We start from the raw sequence: 22,191 nt of genomic DNA on the forward strand, positions 1-22,191 counted from the left end.
TGGCACCCGCGTGGGCACACGAGTGGGTCCCCAGGAGCCCCTTACCCTGACAGGGGCTGGAGGCACTAGTGGTGGCTCTGGACGTGTGCCGATAGGGCCCAACCTTCCTTTAACTCCTCCCCATACCTGAGACTCCTCGGCCCCGCAGTGGCCCTCCTCCAGGCCCACCATACTCCTCCTCCTCGGATCTCCACCACTTTGCTGAGCCAAGTGACAGGCCCTTCGGTTCCCCTGATGGAGCCAGGTCAGGCAGAAGCACAATGCGTTCCCGCTAGGTCATTTGGTGCATAGCCGGATGCTTATTAATAGTCTCACTCTAAGCCTCTAAAAGAACCTTTCTCCCAGAATATAATGTTTTCTGCAGAAATGCCCACAAGTACTGTAATTATATCACAGAAAAGGAAAGGGGGACGGGATTTGCTGGAGGAGACTGGGGTAAAAAGACACAGGTATAAATAGCGGCTTGTCATAAAGAAACAGTTACAGCCATTGAAGACACTCACAAACACTCCACTATTTCACCTGCTACTGCTCTTGGGTCTTCTTTGTATTAATAATGATGAAGAGGTCACTGTGTCCCCAGCATTTGCCCTGCAATGGGCAGCAGCCTCAGAAGGACTGGCTTCACCAAGAAGCTGCCTGTGGCACAGCCGGCGTGGCCAGGCCCCGTATCTGACCGCCCTGGGTTATATTACGGCACTGCACCTCCTACCCAGCTGACTGGGCCAGCCTCCTGGGATGGAGACCCAAAAGTGCCTTTCTGGGCTAGGGAAGAAACCCAGCACCTGACCTCTAACCCACAGCTCAGGCCTGACGTTTTTATTTCAGTTTTCTAGCTCAAAGGACTTCTTTCATTTCTTGGCAATAACAGAGTTTGTGTGGTGGAAGGAAAAGGTATAACTTTCCATACCTCATTAAATGTCACTCCAGAAGGAGATGAGTTCTGGGGCCAGGATATTTAGTCATCAGCAAGTCAAGAAGAGGATTTTTTTGAGAGCGGAGGGAGGGAGGCAGGAAAGGCTTTGAAGAAGAGACTGTCCTTTGCTTTCTCTGGCTCAGGTTTTCTCACTACAGCCCCAAACATCAAAATGAAATACATTTGACCTTTCATTGTTAGACCTCTCTTGAGAGCTCTGCGTGAGATTTATCATGTCAAGGATCCTGTGGAGATTCTGTGCAAGCTCCTGTTATCCGCCTCTGCCTGGTACTTGCCTGTGAAACATTAATCGTATGAGTGCCAAGACCCAGAGTGAGCAGGAAACTCAACAGGCAGCTGCTCCTGACTCACTGGTTGCAGCCTGCTTTCTGCAAGGCCAGGATGTCTCCTCAACAAGATGGAAGCTTGAATCCCATCACCTCCCCTTCACTGGGGTGGTGGGAGCATCAGATCAAAGGTATTCATAGATAATATGGAGACGCAGAAGGGGGGGAAAGGCAGAATACACAAATAGTGGGAAATGAAGAGGAATTGACTTGGAAAACAGAGGAGAACAATTAAAAACCTGTTACCAGTGTACACATTCAATGTTCAAAATAAGATTTTCTACTTCCAAAGGCTGACTGGGAATGTACAGTCTTTTAACACATCAAGATTGCAACTCTCATCCATCCAAATAAATATTTTACATTTTCAACATCTTTTGCATACTGACTTATCTTACTTTGCAAAAAAAAAAAAAATCCCTGGTAATGTGTGCATAAATCCACTTTTAAGTCTTATTGTAGATGTACCAAAAATTTTGTGTATGATGCTGGTTTTGAATGGTGTTGAATATAGATGATTAAATTTTGTTTATAGACCCATGTGTTGAATGTTTTAAAATTTCTCAAGTTATATGTGGGAGTAATTAAATTCTAACATTTAAATAATGATTAAGATTTGTGATGATATAGAAATTAAGCATGAAATTCTCTACTCTCCCTTTGATGACCACTGAATTTAGATACACTCAATCTTGGAGAACACAAAACTTGGTGCCTTGTTAATGAAATGCTATCATTACTGAGGTTAGGGCCAGGGAGTCACAGAAGGCCTCAAATAAACAGCTCATTCCTGGAACTTGCTGAAACTGACAAGTCTAGATTGAGTAGCATGTTTTCTTTGGTATGATTTATCCTTGATATGATCCTGGCCATCCTGAGGTCGTATACAGTTAGACTGTGTGTATAACTGGCTTGGTTCATTAATCCCATGGCTGGAGACTGTTCTACTGATTTGATGTTTATTGAGTACCTACAGTGTATGAAAGACAGTACAAGCCCTAGCCTGATGAGCTTCACACAGTGAGTCAGCCACAAATGCATCTTATGCATGTAACAAAGACATCAATCAGCTTATGAAGAGAAATCAATTAGGGACCTAACCTTGGAGATTATCTCCAAGGTTACTCTTAACCTCTCATCTGTAGGATGGACCCTGGGTTCACTCCAGATCTAGCCATGCTCTTGGCATAGCTCCATACCTTATGTTTGCAAAACTACTAGATGTTCAAGAATGCAAGCCACGGGACAGAGGTGGTGAACTAACCAATCTGGGAAAATAAACCAGGAACTTAACACCCCCCCAGTAGAAGGGCAGACTGAAAATCCACAAGTACAAAAATTCAGGCAGGTTGCATCAACTGAAATAGTTACCTTATCATCTCTAACAATCGCTATTTCTGGGTGACTGTGGCCAACCCATAATGAAACACTCCCCAGCCGATTCAGTGAGACAAATCTATTGGTTAGCTGCCAAAAATAAGACTTGGTGACAATGCTTACAAAGAGGATTACAGAACTTCCCATCAACCTCAGAAAGGGCTGGTGCCAAGTAGCAGGCTGGCTCCGTTCCCAGCTTTACAGCTCCTTGCAGGAAAAGGACTGGATACTTGGTAGTAACTAAAATGAACTACTATCTCAAATTAAAAGTTCTATCTCAACCCTATAGGATTTCTCCAGGACTCATTTCTGAGAGATGTGTTTGGTCAGTTTGTTTTGTAGTCAAACAAGTCTCAAGTACACTTCAGATGGGGTAAGAATTAATTAGTTGCTGTTCAATTGCCAATGTGCATAATTGGTAAAGATGTCTATAAACACAGTGACTCTTCAACCTCTTTAGGCTCTCCATAAAGTCCACACACACATTAAAAAAGTTTAACTGAAGTTGTAGGCAGGATAGAAACTGGTGAGAGCTTTTCTAGTAATTAATGAGGATACTGTTCTCTCACAGTTGACTTAAACCATCCAGGAATATTTTGAGTTTTTTAACATGCTAGCAACTAAGAATAATTCATGGTGTATAACTTTATAATGCCATTGACCTAAAGTTGAATAACAATACTTTAAAAAAACAACTGACTGGACTCATACAGAGCCTTACACATAGATGTGTAAGGAAACTGTTGAATGGACACCTATATATTCTGATTATAAGATTTACCTCTATGTGATCCATCAAGTATTGTCTAAAGGCTAATAGCATATTCCCAAAGCTTCATTCAGATGTTTCTGAGATTCATTAGAAATAGGATCATTCTTAAGGTGTTTAACCTTTGTCATGTGTTAAACTCACCTGAAATGCTTTGAAAAAATGCTGGTGCCCAACCTCCATCTCTAATCGATTGGCTGGGGGATATGGCCTAGGCACTGATGGTTTTTGAAAGCTCCCCAGGTAACTCTAGGAGCAGTCAGGGCTGAAACCAGTGACTCGAACCCTCCAAAGAAGAGACCACAATTAACTGGATTCCTCCCTAATTCCACTCTTTTCCCTGGTCTTTCCACTCTCCACACACTTTCCAGTCTCCACAATCCAAAGTATGAGCTGAGGAAACAAGAAATGTCTAGTCTTGAGTCTTCCAAACAGTGGAGCTGCTGGGAACACGGGCACCAGTCCCTGGGATGCCGGAGATGAGCCCATTTGGGGTGGGGGAGGGGTGACCTAATGCTGTGGGTGGGTCACATGACTAAAGCTCAGGCTTTTGTTCTCCACATCCAAAGCTGGAGCTGAAAGCTAGTTTGAGTGCCTTTATCAAAGGTAGCTGGTATGTGCCAAGTTCACCTGCCTATTTCTTTCTCCAGCTTTTTCCTGCCCTTCCCCATGCTGTGAAAAGTCTAGTCATATAGATACTAAAGACACATATTACTTGTAAAACAACTATATGCCCATAAAAATTAATTTAAAATAAAAGTTAATTTGATTTTAAAGGATTCATATTGCTAACTAACCCAACTGTGAATGGAACCACGCTCCATTGTGGCTACTGACATCAGAGTAATAGGATTTAACTCTCATCATCCCCAAATCACCTCCTCTTTCCCTTCCTTTAAGGGCATACTTTACTGAGTGAATGAGTTCACGGAGACTAAGAGAAGGGGAGAGGTGGGAAAACACTGATTCTGCTGTTTAGTGAGCTGGGGTAGTACTGGCATCTTCCAGTTGCTAACTGAATGGCTGCAGACACCAGGCTATGTCCCATATGCCGCAAGGGTTAATCTGACAGCTGCATATCATGAATCATTTCCCAAGACTCCTGCCTTCACTGCCATGATCACTTTTCCAATATCAATGTGGAAACTCTTGTCCCAGGGCACTTGTTCTCATTTAAAGAACTCTTGGGATGTTAAGATAACAATTAGCAGCCTGGTATCATGGCCCAACCGTCTTCACCTTTTCCCTTAACCCTAGAAGGAATTACATGTTTGATCTGTACATCCTGTAGGCGGCAGTTTATTTTCCTGTTCCGGCCTTCAATAAGCTTCTCCTAGTCCTTGTATTCTGAGTTGATCGTGCTCCAAGAGTGTCACCACAGAGCAGGTGCTGAGCAGTCAGTTCACAGCTGTTGATTTGTTGCAAGATCAATTAGAGAATACAAGAGTGTGTTACAGCTCACAGTTTACATTGAGCATTCAGAAAACCAAATATTTGCGTGCTTGCCTTGTGGCAAACACTAGATGTATATATACACAAACATACACACAGATAGTCTGTCCTGTGCAGTTATAACTCCCCTTGTGTGAACCTTTTCCACTTTACTCCTATGTTATCTATCTCTTCATCAACTAATTCATCTCATCATTTTCAAACAGCAATTGGGGGATAAGGAAGAGAGAAAACAATAGCAAAACCCCTTGAAGGTGATTTGTAAGTGTTTTGTGCTACAAATGCAAGTGGATTTAAAGTGAAAATCCCTTTGCCATATAAAGCTCTTGTTCAGGAAATGCTGAAATTCTAGACACAGATTTGTAATACATGTTTCCCTGGAATCCTAGAAGGTAATGGGTTTGAATGGACTAAGCACTATCCTGTATTATATCTCAGATGTGTCCTTTTTAAAAGGCAACCTGAAGCTTTACCAACCCCAACCAGTCATTTTAAACCCCATGTATTGTTCCTTCACTCCCCATGGAGCAAGCAGAAGGGAAAGCAAGGAAGACAGTCACGTTTCTGGAATATTATCTGAACCAGGGGAGAGAACTTTGTTTGGCCTTCAGTGGTAAAGGGAGAAAACAGTAAAACCTCTTTTGTTTTCCCTGGCCTCCTCCAAGCAAAGCATGAGAGTCTCACCAAAGCTTAGGTAACATTTTACAGTGACACAAAGACAAGGAAAGATAGAGGGACAAGAGGGGTGGGCTGGCAGTTTGGGGCCATATTTAGTATTAGCCTAGCTCTGGAATAATCTCTCCAGTCCGGCCTCCGGGTGGGCACCCTCCGAGACCAGTGGACTGGAGTTCCCCAAGGCCCGACAGTGGCATCAGATCACCACGCTGACTGTCATGCTCTGGCCGTGCGGAGCAATCTTGCGGGGCCAGGCCAGCAACAGTTTGCGGAGCTCCTCGCGGAAGCTGTCGTGCAACCAGGCGTAGATGAAGGGGTTGTAGCAGGCGGAGCTCATGGCGAGCCAGTGGCAGAGCAGCTGCACTAAGCCGAAGGCATACGGGTCTATGGCGTGCGGGTCGAGGTCTCGCAGCAGGTTGAAGACATGCAGCGGCAGCCAGCAGACGGCGAACACCACCACAACCACCACCAGCAGGCAGAAGGTGCGGCGGCGTCGCGCGCGGTCCCAGTCGGCCTGGCTCTGGGTCACGCAGCCCGGCACCACGCGGTTCCGGAGATTCACCGACACCCGGACGTAAGACAGGAGGATGACCAGCAGGGGGAGCAGGTAGGTGACGAGCAGCAGCCCCCAAGCGTAGAGCTGGCGCTGGCGCTCCTGCGACCCCCAGAACTCCTCGCAGAGGCGCACGCGGTGCGGCTTGAGCTCGACGTGGTAGGTGTGCAAGGCGGCCGGCAGCGCCAGCACCGCGGACAGCGCCCAGATGGCCAGCACCGCGTAGGCGCTGAGGCGCAAAGAGATGCGCCGGCGCAGCGGGTGCACCAGCACGACGTAGCGGTCCACTGCGATGGTGGTGAGCGTGAACACCGACACGTAGACGGTGACCGGCTGCAAGAAGAAGACCAGGTGGCACAGGCCGCCGCCGAACACCCAGCCGCGTGGCTCGAACGCGTAGGCCAGCGTGAGCGGCACGCAGGCGGCGCACATGAGCACGTCCGACAGGGCCAGGTTACCGATGAGAAAGTTGGTCACGTTGTGCAGCCGACGCACCCGTGCGATCACCAGCACCAGCAGGCAGTTGCCCACAAGCCCCACGACCACCACGACGCTATAGAGCAGCACAATCAGCCCCTTCAGCTGATGCACCAGCTGCAGGCTCTGGAACGGTGTGATGGCCTGAGCGCCTGGGCCAGCCGCCGACCCATTGCCCACCAAGGACTCTGAGCTCTGGTTGACCGGACTTGAAGCCGCAGGCAGCAGCCCAGAAAACAAGTCAGGGGCCGCTGGACCCTGAGTCGGCAGTGAGGCCATAGCCACCTGTACAAAGATAATCAGAGTCCGTCACTTCCCATTCTCTATCTGTCCCCTCCTATGCCAACCGGCACCGCCGGCCCCCCCCCCCCCCCACACACACACACATTAATTACTCAAATAGTCCCTTTAGAATGACTGGCCACAATAAATAATCAACAAAATTTAAAGTGCCACCTCTGTAAAATGAAATCTACGGGTGGTTAGATATGCATAGGTTATTTGAATGCCTTCCACTCTATTTCGAGCCCTCCCAGTCCCCATAAGCCAGACCCAAGCGCAGTCCTACCTGGTGATTGGGGCTTGATGGATGGGAAAGCTCTCCGGAGAAAGAGGGATAGAATCCTGGCTGTCCGTGAAGGTCCTCCACCCAGACGGTGGTGCAGGCTTCTCCGCGGAGCTGAAAAGATTCGAGTTCCCAGTGGACTCGCGGCTTCTGAGAGGGGCTGGGAGCACCTCCCCTTCGCCCCGCCCCCACAACAGCGTGCCCTTGTAGGGAAAATAGGGGCGGAGCTCGCACCTCCCAACTCGGTGCTTTGAGGAATAGGAGAAGGATAGTAGAAACAGAAAAGGAAGAAGGGACCAGAAACCTGGGCTGGAGGGTCGGGGGAGAATCTCTACTGTGGGAGCTTGCTGCGTCCTGGGAGAATCCCGCTTCGGAGAGTGCAGTAAACTAGGGAGATGAGAGGCGTGAACCATCTGGCTCTCGGGACGACCTGGTGCCGTTTCCGTAAGGAAGGCTTGTGGCAGGAAATGGGGTGGGGGATTGAGATATCTACCGGGTGTAGGGGAGAGATGAGGGACTCGTCCTTAAGAGCCGGATCCTGCCTTGAGTCCTGGCTCGGGTTAAGAGTCGCATAGGCAGTTCTGTCAGGGATTTAAATTGTGGAGCTTGGAACTAGCCGCAGACTTTCGGGGGCTCGCGCTCCCCGGGACGCACTGAGCCCTTTGCCTAAGGGAGCGACGCGATGCGAGTCACTGGTCCGATCAAGCGCAAGAAAACGGTTCAGCACCGCGGACAGCTCCCGCAGCCGTGGCTGCGCGGCTCGGGCGTGCCTGGGAGAGGATAAACAGGGAGTTCAGCCCCTCTTCTGTGTCCGTCGCATTTGGAGGAGGGACCTGGTCCCTAGCCTGGTTCAAAGAGCTGCCTCGCTGCCTGCATCCTGGGCCGGGCTGCAGACTCCAAGAGCAGTAGGGTGGAGTGGAGGCCGATGGGCCGGAATGACTTGGCTCCTGCTATCGGTCACCGCTCACGGTGCCACTGCCAGCGCTGGGTTTTATCTCCTTAGGTCAGAAGACCAGCCTTTGTGCATCAGGCACACTTCAATACCTGCCCCTCACTACTCCACTACCACCCCCTCCCCTTCTCTCCACTCCTTGACTAGCACGCTCTATTCTTCATCTCCCTGACAATACCAGTATGGAATGTAAGTTCTGGGACTCTACCCTCTCCATCCTTAAATAAACACCTAAGGCCTCCTCACCACGTTTTAGTAATTGCACGATTTCCCACGAGGATAACAAAAGTAACAAACATCTAGGAGCCTTAAAAGTTACATAAAATCTTTAGCAGTATTACATCCTCAATGAAATACAAATTAATCTGGACCAAGTTGGGGGAAGCAGGAAGGAGGCTTTGTAGCCTCCCTCCTTTGAAGACATCTCCTCCCTTCACGTTTTCTTTCCTTTCCCCAGAGGATGGAGCTTTATTATCCCCTCTTTCACAAGCCCTGTACTCTGTCTTCTGGCTGCAGATATTCCCATTAGGCTGGAAAGAAGTAAAATTATTTCACTTTCCAAATTCAAGTGATCACTCATACAGAGAGAAAAGTCAACATGGGAAAAAAAGCAGTACAATTTTATGCACCTGAATTTATTCTAAACCCACATGCTCTGAGTTATAATCACTTTCTTTAGTTATAGCTAAAGAGAAAGTATGTAGTAAAAAAAAAAATTCAAAATAAAATACAATCTGTGCCTGACTAATCCCTTTTTATTCAGTCACTAAGTCGTGTCCAACTCTTTGCAACCTCATGAACTGCAACACGCCTTTTGATTTTTCTCATCATGTTCATCAACAAGGTTTTACGTACCCAAGAGCTGAGGCACCCTTTTGCTTCAAAATATCTTTAGCAGAGGTAATTGTGGTAACAGAGTTGAAAACGATTTGAGGTGCATTTTTTTTGGACATTCTAAGTTGCTTCAGTCACATGCAACTCTTTGTGACCCTATGGACTGTAGCCCATCAGGCTCCTCTATCCATGGGATTCTCCAGGCAAGAATACTGGGGTGGGTTGCCATTCCCTTCTCTAGGGGATCTTCCCATCCCAGGGATCAAACCCATGTCTCCTAGAGTCTCCTGCATTAGCAGGTGGGTTCTTTACCACTGTGCCACCTAGGAGGCCTGCTATATTACCTCCTATTTCCCAAAAGCCTTTAATGGCCCATCAAACAAAGACTTTTAGAATGGCATTTCCAATCAGCATGCCCCTTTATTCTGATCTTCCCTCCACCCCCATCCCCTTTTTTTTGGTCTGGCTTCCCACCTGTCTCACTCCCTATATTCAGACCACACTAGCCTGCTGGACACAGACACAACCTCACCATTCCTGTTCATCATCTCTCTTGGGATTTATTCCCTTTCTCTAGAATATTGATTGCTTCATCCCCACACAACTCACATTTGTCACATGCTACAATGCCCAGTTCAAGGGTACCTTGTCTTCAAGGTCTTCTCCCTTTCATGATCTTTCTGTCCTTTACTACATTCTACCTTTGAAACTATGGAAGTGTTTCCTCCCCTGCCTCCACAACCCCTGATGTAAACTCTTTACAGGCAGGGGCCAATGTCTTGAAGTATTTTGGTACCTACAATATGTCTGAACCCAGCAGATACCAAATAAATATCCTTTTTAATTGAATCGCTAAAAATGGCCACCTTTTATTGAGGGCATTTTACATGCCAGGCACTGTGCTGTGTACTTCACATGCCTTATCTCATTTGATCCCCTCAGCTATTGGGTTTCTTTGGGCTGCCCCACAGAGCTTGTGGAATCTTAGTTCCCCAACCAGGGGTCAAACCCATGCCCTCCACAGTGAAAGCGCAGAGTCCTAACCACTGGACAGCCAGAAAATTCCCCTCTAAATTACTAGAGGTAATTTTACAAATGAGGTAACTGGTACTTCAAGGCTAAGTAACTAACCATAATGGTACAACTGAAAAGCAGTGGGGCTGGAATCTCAGCTTCAATTTGCCAGGTTCTGGAGCCAAACCCTCCACTGTATTTTCCTGCCTCTGAATCGAAGACAGACACATCTGTGCAAACAGAAAATATAAGTAAGTTCTGATGGGACTTAATAAAAGTAGGGAGCCCTCCCCCACAGTGGTTTACTAAAGGAGCTCTATTGTCACCCTGCGTATTTAACTTATATGCAGAGTATATCATGAGAAACACTGGGCTGCAGGAAGCACAAGCTGGAATCAAGATTGCCGGGAGAAATATCAATAACCTCAGATATGTAGATGACACCACCCTTAGGACAGAAAGTGAAGAACTAAAGAGCTTCTTGATAAAAGTGAAAGAGGAGAGTAAAAAGTTGGCTTAAAGCTCAACATTCAGAAAACTCAGATCATGGCATCTGGTCCCATCACTTCATGGCAAATAGATGGGGAAACAGTGGAAACAGTGGCTAACTTTATTTTTCTGGGCTCCAAAATCACTGCAGATGGTGATTGCAGCCATGAAATTAAAAGATGCTTACTCCTTGGAAGGAAAGTTATGACCAACCTAGACAGCATATTAAAAAGCAGAGACATTACTTTGTCAACAAAAGTCCATCTAGTCAAGGCTATGGTTTTTCCAGTGGTCATGTATGGATGTGAGAGTTGCACTATAAAGAAGGCTGAGGGCCGAAAAATTGATGCTTTTGAACTGTGGTGTTGGAGAAGACTCTTGAGAGTCCCTTGGACTGCAAGGAGATCCAACCAGTCTATCCTGAGGGGAACCAGTCTTGGGTGTTCATTGGTAGGACTGATTTTGAAACTGAAACTCCAATACTTTGGCCACCTGATGCGAAGAACTGACTCATTGGAAAAGACCCTGACACTGGGAAAGATTGAGGGCAGGAGGAGAAGGGGACGACAGAGGATGAGATGGTTGGATGGCATCACCAACTCAATGGACATGGGTTTGGGTGGACTCCAGGAGTTGGTGATGGACTGGGAGGGCTGGCATGCTGCGGTTCATGGGGTCACAAGACTCGGACATGACTGAGTGACTGAACTGAACTGAACAAATTTGGTTACAATGCTACCACTATCATGTTTGAGTTAAACAGATCTTTATGCCTCACCTGAAATGCCCCTTACTTATATCCCATGTAGGAGACAAAACCTTGGTCTGCATGAACTTGGAGGATAGTACTATGCTTTTTGATGACAACAGGCAACAGGAGGTAGAGAACAGAAGACAGAGTCAGAAACAACAAAGGTAAAGCCTGCTCAAGGACACTGAAGATTTCATGGCAGCTGAGTTCATGCTGATACGCGGCAGTTAGCCCAAACTCAGAAGAAAATATTGGAGATCATGTTTTAATTTTTTATTTTTTTAGGGGAAACCACTAGAGATCATTTTTTTAGTTACCAGGGAGGAGAGAGCAGTTTTTGAAACTTAAGTCCAGGCAATTGTGTAAGAGATGCTGCCCCAGACTTGAGTTTTGTCTTCCAAGCCTGTCGTGTGTGTTCCAAGAGCCAGGCACGCCGTGGCTCCTCAGACTGAGCTGACTCAGCGTGGCAGGCTGATCACTGACAGGAGAGACAAGCCTGTGATCAGCAGTGTGAGAACTGACGCCGCATCACATACAAAGGCCAAGAAAACCCCATGTGCTTCCCTTAGACGGCTTTGAGAAAATTTTTTTTTCATCCCCAACTCCAGACAAAATACTTATCCGTTCTCCCTCTGTCATACACATACTACTTGTTTTGTAACTCTTCAGTCTAGCTTTGCTTAAATGCTACTTTTCTGATCAGAAAACTTTCTTTCTTTCATTAGCCTTTTCTTCTCAGCCCATCAAAAATCAAAAGGAGCCCCAGATGGCCTTGTGTCCTCCACTCCAGAGTCATCTCTAAAGTGATGCGTGGGGCATACGTCTTATGTCTGTTTCATTTTAATCTGGGTCTCACCGTGGGTCCCCACTGTTGAGCCCAGATGCCTAGGCAACCTCTAGGTTTTCTCTAACCAAGCTTGTGAGAAAGCGCTTGACACGGCCCTTAGCTCTGGGAGGGTGAGAAGACACAGAAACTTTCTAGAAAGAAAACTTACTACCCGATGACCTCTCATGCAGGTGGAGTTCAGAAGATAGAGAGTAAGGTAACCCTTCACTTTTCTCACAAGTCACCTATCAGGCCATGCTTATTTCAGGCAGGCTTTGGACAGGACCCAGGGAATCGCTACATCCTCGCTGGCATGGCCTCAGAGTAGAACATCTACAAGACAAACACACCTTCCTTTTATAGTGTAGATTCCTGCTGATTACATAATCTTGTAACTAGACTAACAAAGTCTTGTCTTTTTTCTATCTTCAATGAAGTTAGGTTAGCTCCCCAGGAAAGGAGTGGATAGCCCCCCAGAGTAACACGAGGAGTTGGGGTGTGACAGGAAACTTCCCTGCCACATGAGAAAAGGGGACGATAAAACCTGCTAATTCAACAACTATTTGTGATTCATCTCTTAGGTGACAAGTCCTGGACAAGGTGCATTGAGTGAGAGAAAGATGAATAAGACACAGTCCCTGCTCTCAAAGAGTTCACAGTCTGGGGCAGACTTTTCTAGAAATAGAGTCAGCTAGTGGAGGGACCCATGAAAATAATCTCAGGGTGCAGCTACTCTAAAAAACCCAATGGTAAAACCAAAAAGCCCTGTGGCTTGAGTAAATTAGCAATCTCTGGGGATTCTTGATTTTGAATTCTTTTTGGTCTTAACATATCTCCTTATAGCTGCTTATTTAAATAATTTCTTTTTGCTTTTGCTTTTTTCATAATTGTTTTTACAGTAATTGATCTCAATGAGGCAGTAAGCGGCGGCATGAAGTAAGATCTTAATTCTCTGCCCAGGAATTGAACCTGGGAAGCCTGGATGAGAACTAAGAATCCTAGCCATCAGACCAGCAAGGGCTAGAGGCTAGAAGCTATTTTTCCCTAGATCTTTGCATCTAGTGAAAAATGCATTTGTTATGGAGGCAGAAACTATAAATGCAGGTACAAAGTTTACTATGAGACATAGCATAACAGCAAGTGGGATAGCACACAGAGAAACGGTTTAGTTAAGACAAGAGCAAGGCAGAGAGGCACACACAGAGAGAAAGGGTGTGGCTGTTCCCCCCAGTGAGGAGGAGTGAAGTGAAGAGGTGATGAAGTCATTTATATAGATCAGTTCTTCCACGTCTTTGTCTTCCTTCAGGCCAATTATCTGGTTTCTTTTTCCACATCTGACCTACCTAGGACCCTCCCCTGAGGCACATGTATCCCTCAACTAAGATGGATCGCTAGGTAAAGGTTTCTGGGAGGAGCAAGATTCATTATCACCTGGTATTATCCCCTGACTTTTGACCCACAAGGAGCCTATCTGTGCGTGTGGAGTCTCCCGTGTCCCAGAAGAGGGGGAGCGGAGTCCCTTAAGCCTTTTCTCAAACAGGGTTTTGCCCCTCTTTGTCCTTGCCATGACTATTATCTTGACTATTGCCATGACTATTAATTACCTTAAGGTGTTTACAAGAGACAAACACTGGCTATTTACCCTGTTTCTGTTGTTACTTCCATTTCGGATGGTAAACAGGAGGCTGGTTGTAAATGCCTTAACTAGAGCCCATCTATCTCTTATCTCAAGAAATGCTAACAGTTGTAACTATCCAGCCTGATGCCCACTTCTTCGTGCCCATGAAATACAAACAGGTGGGAAGTTCTAACCTGGAGCCTTCCTCAGAATCACCCACTCAACTATAAATAAGAAATAGGATCTTGAGTTAACAGTCAGGGTGTCAAGAATAAGTGAGTGAGTGACAGTTGCTCAGTCATGCCTGACTCTTTGCAACCCCATGGACTGTAGCCTGCCAGGCTCCTCGTCGATGGAATTCTCCAGGCAAGATTACTGGAGTGGGTTGTCATTTCCTTCTCCAAAGAGTGTATTAAAGAATAGAGAGCAAGCACTCCATACAGATGGCCATATTTGCATCAGTCCTGGCTGGTCTATCCCTCCACCCATTTCTGGACAAGTTTATTATCCAAACAATTCATGAAATAAATACAAAAGATGTTTTCAAAGACAAACCTGCCCACCTCCAACCCACATTGAATAGGTGATCTAAATGTTAAACTGCTAGCTTTTGGCTGGGGTGGGGGAGGTGCCCTCGATCCCCGTTCTCTTTTACCTCTTTTAGGAACAGAATTTGAACCCTCCCAGTTCCCTCAGGGAAGAACTTCCTGGTGGGATCTCCTTCTGCCCCAGTCTTTCATTGTTGCTATTTAGTCACTAAGTCATGTCCAACGCTTTGCAGCCCCATGGACTGTATGTAGGTCACCATGCTCCTGTATCCATGGGATTTCCCAGGCAAGAATACTGGTGTGGGTTGCCATTACCTACTCCAGCCTGCTCTTTTACCTGCTCCCCAAAGTTCTGAAGCCCCACACCTAGAGCCTGCAAAGAAAGGAGGACACTCAGAACATTACAAGAGCAAAGGAGGCTATTTAAAGGACTTTAAGGGGACTTCCCTGGTGGTCCAGGGGCTAAGACTTCACGCTCCCACTGCAGGGAGCGTGGTTCCATCCCTGGCCAGAGAACTAGATCCCACAATGAAGGTCAAAGGTCCTGCAGGCACAACTAAGACTTAGCTCAGCCAAATAAATTAAAAATTTTAAAAAGCTAAATGTTAAAAAAAAATACTATTTTTTACAAAAAGATTGTAGGTTTTAAAGAAGCTCACCGCTGATAAATCTTGTGCCTCGGTCAGAGTTCTTCTTGGCATACAGCAGACCCACTCTTACTGGTTTAAGTAGAAAAGAGTGGCAGCTCGCAGCTGTAACTGCTGAGAGGACTGGAGCATCGGCCTCAAGACTCAGCTTCTAAAACCAGCCTTGATGAAGAAGTCTCCACCCACATCCCCTGCCTGTAACAACGCTGCTGCCATGGCCACTGTCACCTCCACCAACGCCATTCTGCAGCAGGAACTCAATCTTGCAGACATCGCTGTTCCCAAAAGCCAAGCACCTCTGCCCTGTGCCCAGCAAAATGGGGTTCCCACTTCCTCAGATGCCCTCAGGTTCCTCATTTCTAAAGGAAAAGTTTCACTCAGGTGCATCTGAGTGGCAGAGCCCAGATCTCATGTATATGTGATCATTCGCTTCTTTGTGTCTGACTCTGACCCTATGGACTGTAGCCCAACAGGCTCCTCTGTCCTTGGGATTCTCCAGGCAGCAATATTGGAGTGGGTTGCCATGCCCTCCTCCAGGAGATCTTCCTGACTCAGGGATCGAACCTGCGTCTCCTGCATTGCAGGCAGATACTTTACAGCTGAGCCACCAGGGAAGCCACAGAATCCCATGCCTGAGTTCTAATTGCAAAAATGCTGGGACTTTGGGTTCTGATTTCAACCTGGGGACGATGATGAGGAATTTCCCCAAATATGTGCAGATGACAACCAGCCATGAGTTATAACAAGCGTTCACTCTATTATCTGTCTTGACCATCAGTTTTAAAAGACCAACAGCTGTAAGGAGACTCGAATGCTCTCTTAATTTGCTTGCCATCATTTAATTTAATTTGCTTCTACATCATTTTGAATGAAAATACCAGAGAAAAACATGAGAGAATTAAGGATGTAAAAGTATTATGTGTACTTTAGAGTGTATGCATTTTGTTTACCCTAATGTATGTAATTAACTCTGATCCACTTTGTGAGACACACCTCTTTCAAAAAAAAAAAAAATAGCTTCCAAAGATATAAGAAATATAGCAATGCCTTATAACAGGGTTTTTCAACCACGGCAGTAGTGACATACTGGGCAGGATAAATCTGTGTCATGGGAAGTTGTCCTTTACTTCATGGGATGTTTAACAGCATCCCAGGCCTCTTCTAGTTGTCACAACCAAAGATGCCTCCAATATTGCCAAATACCCTTGTGGGGAGGAGACAAAATCACCCCTCATTGAGCAGCGGTATCTTACACCAATACAGCACTTTAAAAATTCACAAAATGGGGACTTCCCTGGTGGTCCAGCGGCTAAGGCTCCACACTCCCAATGCAGGGGGTTTGGGTTCGGTTCTTGGTTAGGGAACTAGAGCCCACAAACCACAACTTAAAAAAAAAGTTAAAAATTTTTTTGAAATTCACCAAGTACTCTGCTTGGGACTGCTACCAGCCTTCATAGTTGGCTCTCTTTAGACATCAAGACTCCAGAGTTGGGTTTTGAAAACAATGAATTTTCTCAGGTTGCCCTCTTCCTGCTCCCTAAAATAGCAGCAGGGCAAATGGAGGAAGATGTTTAAGAAGAAAAGGAAACCCTAAGAGAAGCACAAGTTGATTGCGGGAGGAAGGAGAGAAATGGTCCCAAAACCCACATATGAGGCAGAGCAGATGGCTCTTGGGCTTGTATAACCAGGCTGCCGCTTCTAAGTACAAACTGTCCTAATCCAAGAAGGACCCCAGTTTTGGAAAATAGGAGAAATTCATAATAACGCCCATCTCTCTGAAAGACGCTGGGAAGACCCAGTACATGCGAATCAACTGGCACACAGCTGGCTCACAGCAATGGGGTCAGCTTTTGGGGAAACCTCTGTCCTGCCTTATGTCACTGCCTCTCGTCAAGAGGGTTTCTTCGGTGTAATTCTCAGGCTTCCTCTTGAACATTACTCCAGAAGACAGTCTTTGTGGTGAGAAGAATTTGCTGGGTTTTAGTCTAAATGCTTTTCTTCATTCCATCCTTGTTTACCAGGCATACAAAGCCCAGGGATCCCAGGAAAAAAGGAACATTATTGTCTAGAATTTGGCAGCCTAATAAGAGAGAAGTCTACAAAAATCACTGTGCTATAGGATCGTGATAAATGCCACCCCGACAACTGCTATAAAAGGGGCACATTAATGCTTATTGGGAAGTTTTGCTAATTGCTTTAGTAAATTAAAACCGTGTTTACCCTTATAGATCATATTTGTTTTAATGCCCAAGTGTCTTTAAAGGACTCACAACATCTGTTGCTCATGTCAATGTTGCATGTGTTGCTTAAACGTGTTCTCCCCGCTGTGTTTACATCAAACACACGCAGCAACTTAGGGCCCATTATGAATGTCTGCAAATATTCAGGTGGCAGGAAATGAACAAGGAGTGGGTGCTCACTGAGTCTTTCTAATGACTGAAATGTTCTTCGGGCTGAAGCTTTGCGTCAGGAATCCATTCCTCCTCTTTCCCCAGCCAGTGCTCAGCATTATTTCTTCCCAGAGCAGGCGTTCCCATGCTCCCTGCATCCCTGGAAGGCATGTGTGGAGTACCTGGGTGATATTGCTGCCTGGTACAACTCCTTCCTCCTCCTTTTGATTGCTTAACTTTGAAATATATGTCTTTAACAATATCCCAAGTGGTCCATGAATGATGCTCACAGGGCTGCCTATTTTTGATGTGGTTATCCAGGGCTGGGGAGAGGTCCATGGTGGCTGAGTTGCAGGAGACCTGACCTCTCTGTAGCATTCAAGGATTCAAGCATTAAGTACCTGCCCTTGACTTATCTAGGATCTCTCGTCACAGGCAGTCTTACTGCAGCCATCCCTGGACCCCACTGAATTCCTGAAGATCCAGGACCCAGCCAGGTCATCTTCTTTAGTGACATTCTGTTCAAAGACTCCCCTAAAAGACAAGGCTTGGCCAGCCTGCCCGATTCAGGATATCAGCCACTTTTTTTTAACTTTTGACTGGACCCTCACCAATACCCATATTAGCAGCATGGATGGCATACCTAAGTTAGTCTGTGTTGCTGCCGTTCAGTCGCTAAGTCGTGTCTGACTCCTTGTGACCCCGTGGACACCAGGCTCCTCTGTCCTCCGCTATCTCCCAGAGTGTGCTCATGTCCATTCTAACAGCTTAGTCTATTAGAAGTAAATACATATGAATGCATAAATAGATGATAGCTTAGATAGATAGATAGCTAGATAGATAAACAAGGAGACCAAAACAAAACACTTGAAAGCCATTTATTTCTATGACATTCTTTTCCAAAGGCAGGGACAAGGTAATTTGCTTTCTCATTTCGATTTCTATCCTTCATTATCGACAAAAATAGCTTTTATGGATGGTAAAAATCATCTTGCATCTGCATAGTGCCATTTAGTGGTGAAGGGCTCTTTGTGGTCACATTTACATGGAAAGCATGACCTTACAGAAGCCCTTCATTTGCGTTTCCATTAATATATGTCAAAACACAGTGATGAACCAAACCGCATCTCATTACGTCCACCTCCCAACTATTATCTAGACACATTTAAGTCCATTCTGGTGTTGCTATCCAAAGTGAGGGGCTCTTTCCTGTTTGTTTGTTTTCTTTTTGACAAAGTGCAGACCTAGAATGGCCTTTGTGGTGTTTTTCAAGTTCATTGTGCGTGTGTGTGTGTGCGCGTGCACGCACACACATATACAAGACTTTCAGGGGTAGCAATCTGGCAGTTAGAAGGTCTGGGATGGGTGTGTCTTCCCTGTCTTTTATCTTAGCGAATGAGTCCCTGTCACCAGGGAAACAGCCCTGGCTTTCATGTGTGACGACATCGTGAGCAGTGTCTCAGCAAAGGAGGAATAACAGAAACGTATTACTCCTCCCAAAGACTATTTTCATCAGAATCAACTCTGGTGCTTATTTAAAATGCAGATTTCAGGAGTCCCCTGGCGATCAGTGGTTAGGACTCGACAGGTTCGCTGCTATGGGCCTGGGTTCGATGCCTGGTCAGGGAACTAAGATCCCCAAAGCCTCGCAGGATCAAAACAAACAAAAAAATGCAGATTGCTGGACCAGAAGATAGACCCATTAAATCAGAACTGTTGATGGTGAGAGCTGGGGAAATGAATCTATCACAAGTATTGCAGGTTACTCTGATTCACACTCAAGTGTGAGAACCACTGTCTTCACAGTGAGTAGTCCTGGTTCCCTGTTTCTCCAAACTTGATCGTGCCAGCCAGGGGGCACGAAGCAGCTGCCAAATCAGCCTGGCTTCCTGCCACAGAAGCCTAACAGAACGCTAGCTCTCTGATAACTTAATAGATACTGGAAGACAATTGTACTAGCTCAGTGCTTTCTCTATCTTACATCTTTTTCAATTTATTCTTAATGACATAAGTAGTATCTGAACATGTTCTCCTATTTAATAGACATAAAACAGAGGAGCCTAAAATCCTGCTCTCTCCCTCAGAAATTATACTTGTCCTTTCTCTGTGAATTTACATGTATATATCTGAACCCAGAGAAAAGTACTGATGGACATTTAGGTTGTTTGCCACATTTTTTGTCATCACAAACGTCATTATAATAAAGATGTTCCAGATGTTGGCCAAAGAGTACAAGCTTTCAGCTCTAAGATGAATAAATTCTGTGGGTCTAACGTGCGGCTTGGTGATTATAGATAACAAAGTGCTAAGCCACTTCAGTCGTGTCCAACTCTTTGTGGCCCATGCTCTGTAGCCCACCAGGATCCCCTGTCCCAGGGATTCTCCAGGCAAGTATACTGGAGTGGGTTGCCATGCCTTCCTCCAGGGGGTCTTCCCAACCCAGGGATCAAACCTGATATCTTATATCTCCTGCATTGACAGGCAGGTTCTTTACCACTAGTGCTACTTGGGAAGCATGTAGATAATAATACTGTATTATATACTTAGTTGTTAAGAGGCATCTTAAATGTCCTCATCACAAAAAAGAAAGGGTAATTATGTGACATGATGGAGGTATTAACTTACACTATACTGGTAATCGTTTTATAACATACAAGTATATCAAATCAACTAGATGTGCACCTTGAACTTATATAAGACTATATGTCAGTTACATTTCAATGAAGCTGGAAAAAAGATTCTGTATTAACACTTATATTTGGGTTGAGAATAGAGCATATTGTCAGTAATGATGTTTTCTAACTGACTAACATATATTGCTCTATATTTATTAGTTATTTTATAAAAGATCAAGATTCAAATTCAGAGAAATTAAAGTAAAATAAACATATTCCCATATGCCTTCTTGGAGAGGTTTCTTTGAGGGGCCTGTCAGCACAGGGAAATTTATAAGTCTCGAGATATGACCCAACTCAGACTCACCAGCACTGCAGGGGACTCTTCTACTTCATGAATTGTAATAGCTTGTTAACTTCTGCATGAGTTTTTATAATGCCCAGATGAGCATGGAAAGGAAATGTAGCATTTTTCATGAATATTGGGGAAAATTCCTAAAAAAATCCCTAAATCCTCCAACTTGGTTTTCCCTACATGTTCCCCTTCCTACAGCCCCTTGCCAACCAGGGCCTCATGATGGCTGCTGGGAAGGACAGATTCTCCTGGGGTGAGAGGGTGACTTTGGCTCAGCCAGCAGGACCTGTGTCAAGGGCATGCACCAGCCTAAGTAAGGCAGAGCTTTCCATCAGGTTCTGGGCATAGCAAAGGGACCTCTGTTTTAAGATGTTATTAAATAAGACACCCATGGGGGACATCACTGAAGCACATAACCCCATGGCAAATAAAATGTCTGAGGCCAACATCCAAGCCACTGGACCCCTGGAACATACAACGGGACATGCTGGGACCATCACCAGCCAGGCTCTTGTAGGACTGAACTGGGATGAGGGGGACAGGACAGCTTAAAGATGTCTAAGGGGAAAGCCTTACGACCCCAGGCTTGGGATATGCTCATGTGTGCTCAGTCATGCCCGACTCTTTGTGACCCCATGGATTGGAGCCCACCAGTCTCGTCTGTTCATGGAAATGTCCAGGAAAGAATACTGGAGTGGGTTGCTCTTTCCTCCTCTGGGGGGTCTTCCAGACCCAGGGATGGAACCTGCATCTCCTGCTTTGCAGGCATACTCTTTACCGCTGAACCACCTGGAACACTGTGCAAATTCCCACACTGACAATAACTCCTGGAGTCACCCAGAGCAAGGCCTACCCAACTCAGGAATCTCTGTGTCCTTATCTATAAAACGTGTTGTGAAAGGAGAACTATAATCCCAAAGGTCCCTCAAGCTCTGCCAGTCCAGGAGCCTGAGACTGTGGTCCTGAGACAGTCATGTCAACTATCTACACACCTGGTTGCCATCACTTGTCTGCACACACCTGGATGCCTTCATCTCTGCACACACCTAGATAATGTTGTATCACATTATATAATACATAATATAGTATATATAATATAACATTATCTCTCCACACACCTGGATGATGCCACTTGTCCCCACTTCCTCAGTGAAAGATGGTCCCCCTTCTACTCAATGTCCATGGACATCCTTTGACAGTTTCACTTTAGTTTTTCTCTCCACAGGTCTGGCCTTCTTACAAATCTAGGAAATAAGCTTAGGCCCTCAGATTTGAACTTCCAGATAAGATTCCCTGCAGGAAATAATTTAATCCCAGTGTGCCCCTCACAATGTTTCAGCTCTCAAGACTTAAGCACCATGAGGAAACTCCACCTGCGTAATTGCTGCAAGTTTCAGAGTTTAGTAAGTTGTGTTTTGTTCGATTCTCATTTTTCACCAGATCCAAGCAAAAGAATAACATATTCATTCTCACTCTTCAGGAGTTTTCCAGCTGTGTGAAGGCTCTGCCGGTGAGGATGATGTTTTTGCATGCAAGTGAAAATCATCAACGTCTGTCTATCATTCCCCCAGCCACTTTCCTTTCATATCACAAATTTCAAAAATGCAACTAAGGGATATATTGGACTCTTTTCCCTTAAATCAAACTTTCAAAATTAAACATAGCTAGAGAGCTCCCTGAGATGTTTCTTATGTGAGTTTTCTCATTAGGGGGAAAAAACACAGAAAACACACAGGACTCAAGGCAATAAGATGTTTTCCTAGAAACTACCCTGTTATCAATCAAATGCTCAAGCAGCTGACAATCCTAGGAGAATATTAGAACTTGAGACCTTCTTGCTTTCACTTTTTTGTTCTATTTCTGTCAGTTCTATTTAATGATCTGTCAAACATGGGTTTAAAAATTTAGAGGCTTGTTACTCAAAGTATAGTCCATGGACCAGCAACATCAGCAGTACTTGGTATTTATTAGCATCTCAGGGGACTTCCCTGGTGGTCCAGTGGCTAAGACTCCGTGCTCCC

General features: G+C 45.5%; 1 protein-coding gene across 1 annotated transcript; it reads right to left on the reverse strand.

The window, feature by feature from the left end:
• Positions 1–4,692: 4,692 nt before the first annotated feature.
• Positions 4,693–7,252, reverse strand: PRLHR (prolactin releasing hormone receptor). The gene is made up of 2 exons (XM_020869444.2): positions 7,135–7,252; positions 4,693–6,851 (listed from the first exon to the last, which is right to left on the reverse strand). Exon 2 carries the CDS (start codon positions 6,843–6,845, stop codon positions 5,733–5,735), a length of 1,113 nt encoding a protein of 370 aa, XP_020725103.2. The 5' UTR covers positions 6,846–6,851; positions 7,135–7,252; the 3' UTR covers positions 4,693–5,732.
• Positions 7,253–22,191: the final 14,939 nt, after the last annotated feature.

The sequence above is a fragment of the Odocoileus virginianus genome, chromosome 7, assembly GCF_023699985.2.
Source record: "Odocoileus virginianus isolate 20LAN1187 ecotype Illinois chromosome 7, Ovbor_1.2, whole genome shotgun sequence".
Lineage (NCBI taxonomy): Eukaryota > Metazoa > Chordata > Mammalia > Artiodactyla > Cervidae > Odocoileus > Odocoileus virginianus.

Bases quoted from the DNA above. Each gene is read 5' to 3' on its own strand.
- PRLHR (XM_020869444.2), bottom strand. From the start codon at position 6,845: ATGGCCTCACTGCCGACTCAGGGTCCAGCGGCCCCTGACTTGTTTTCT.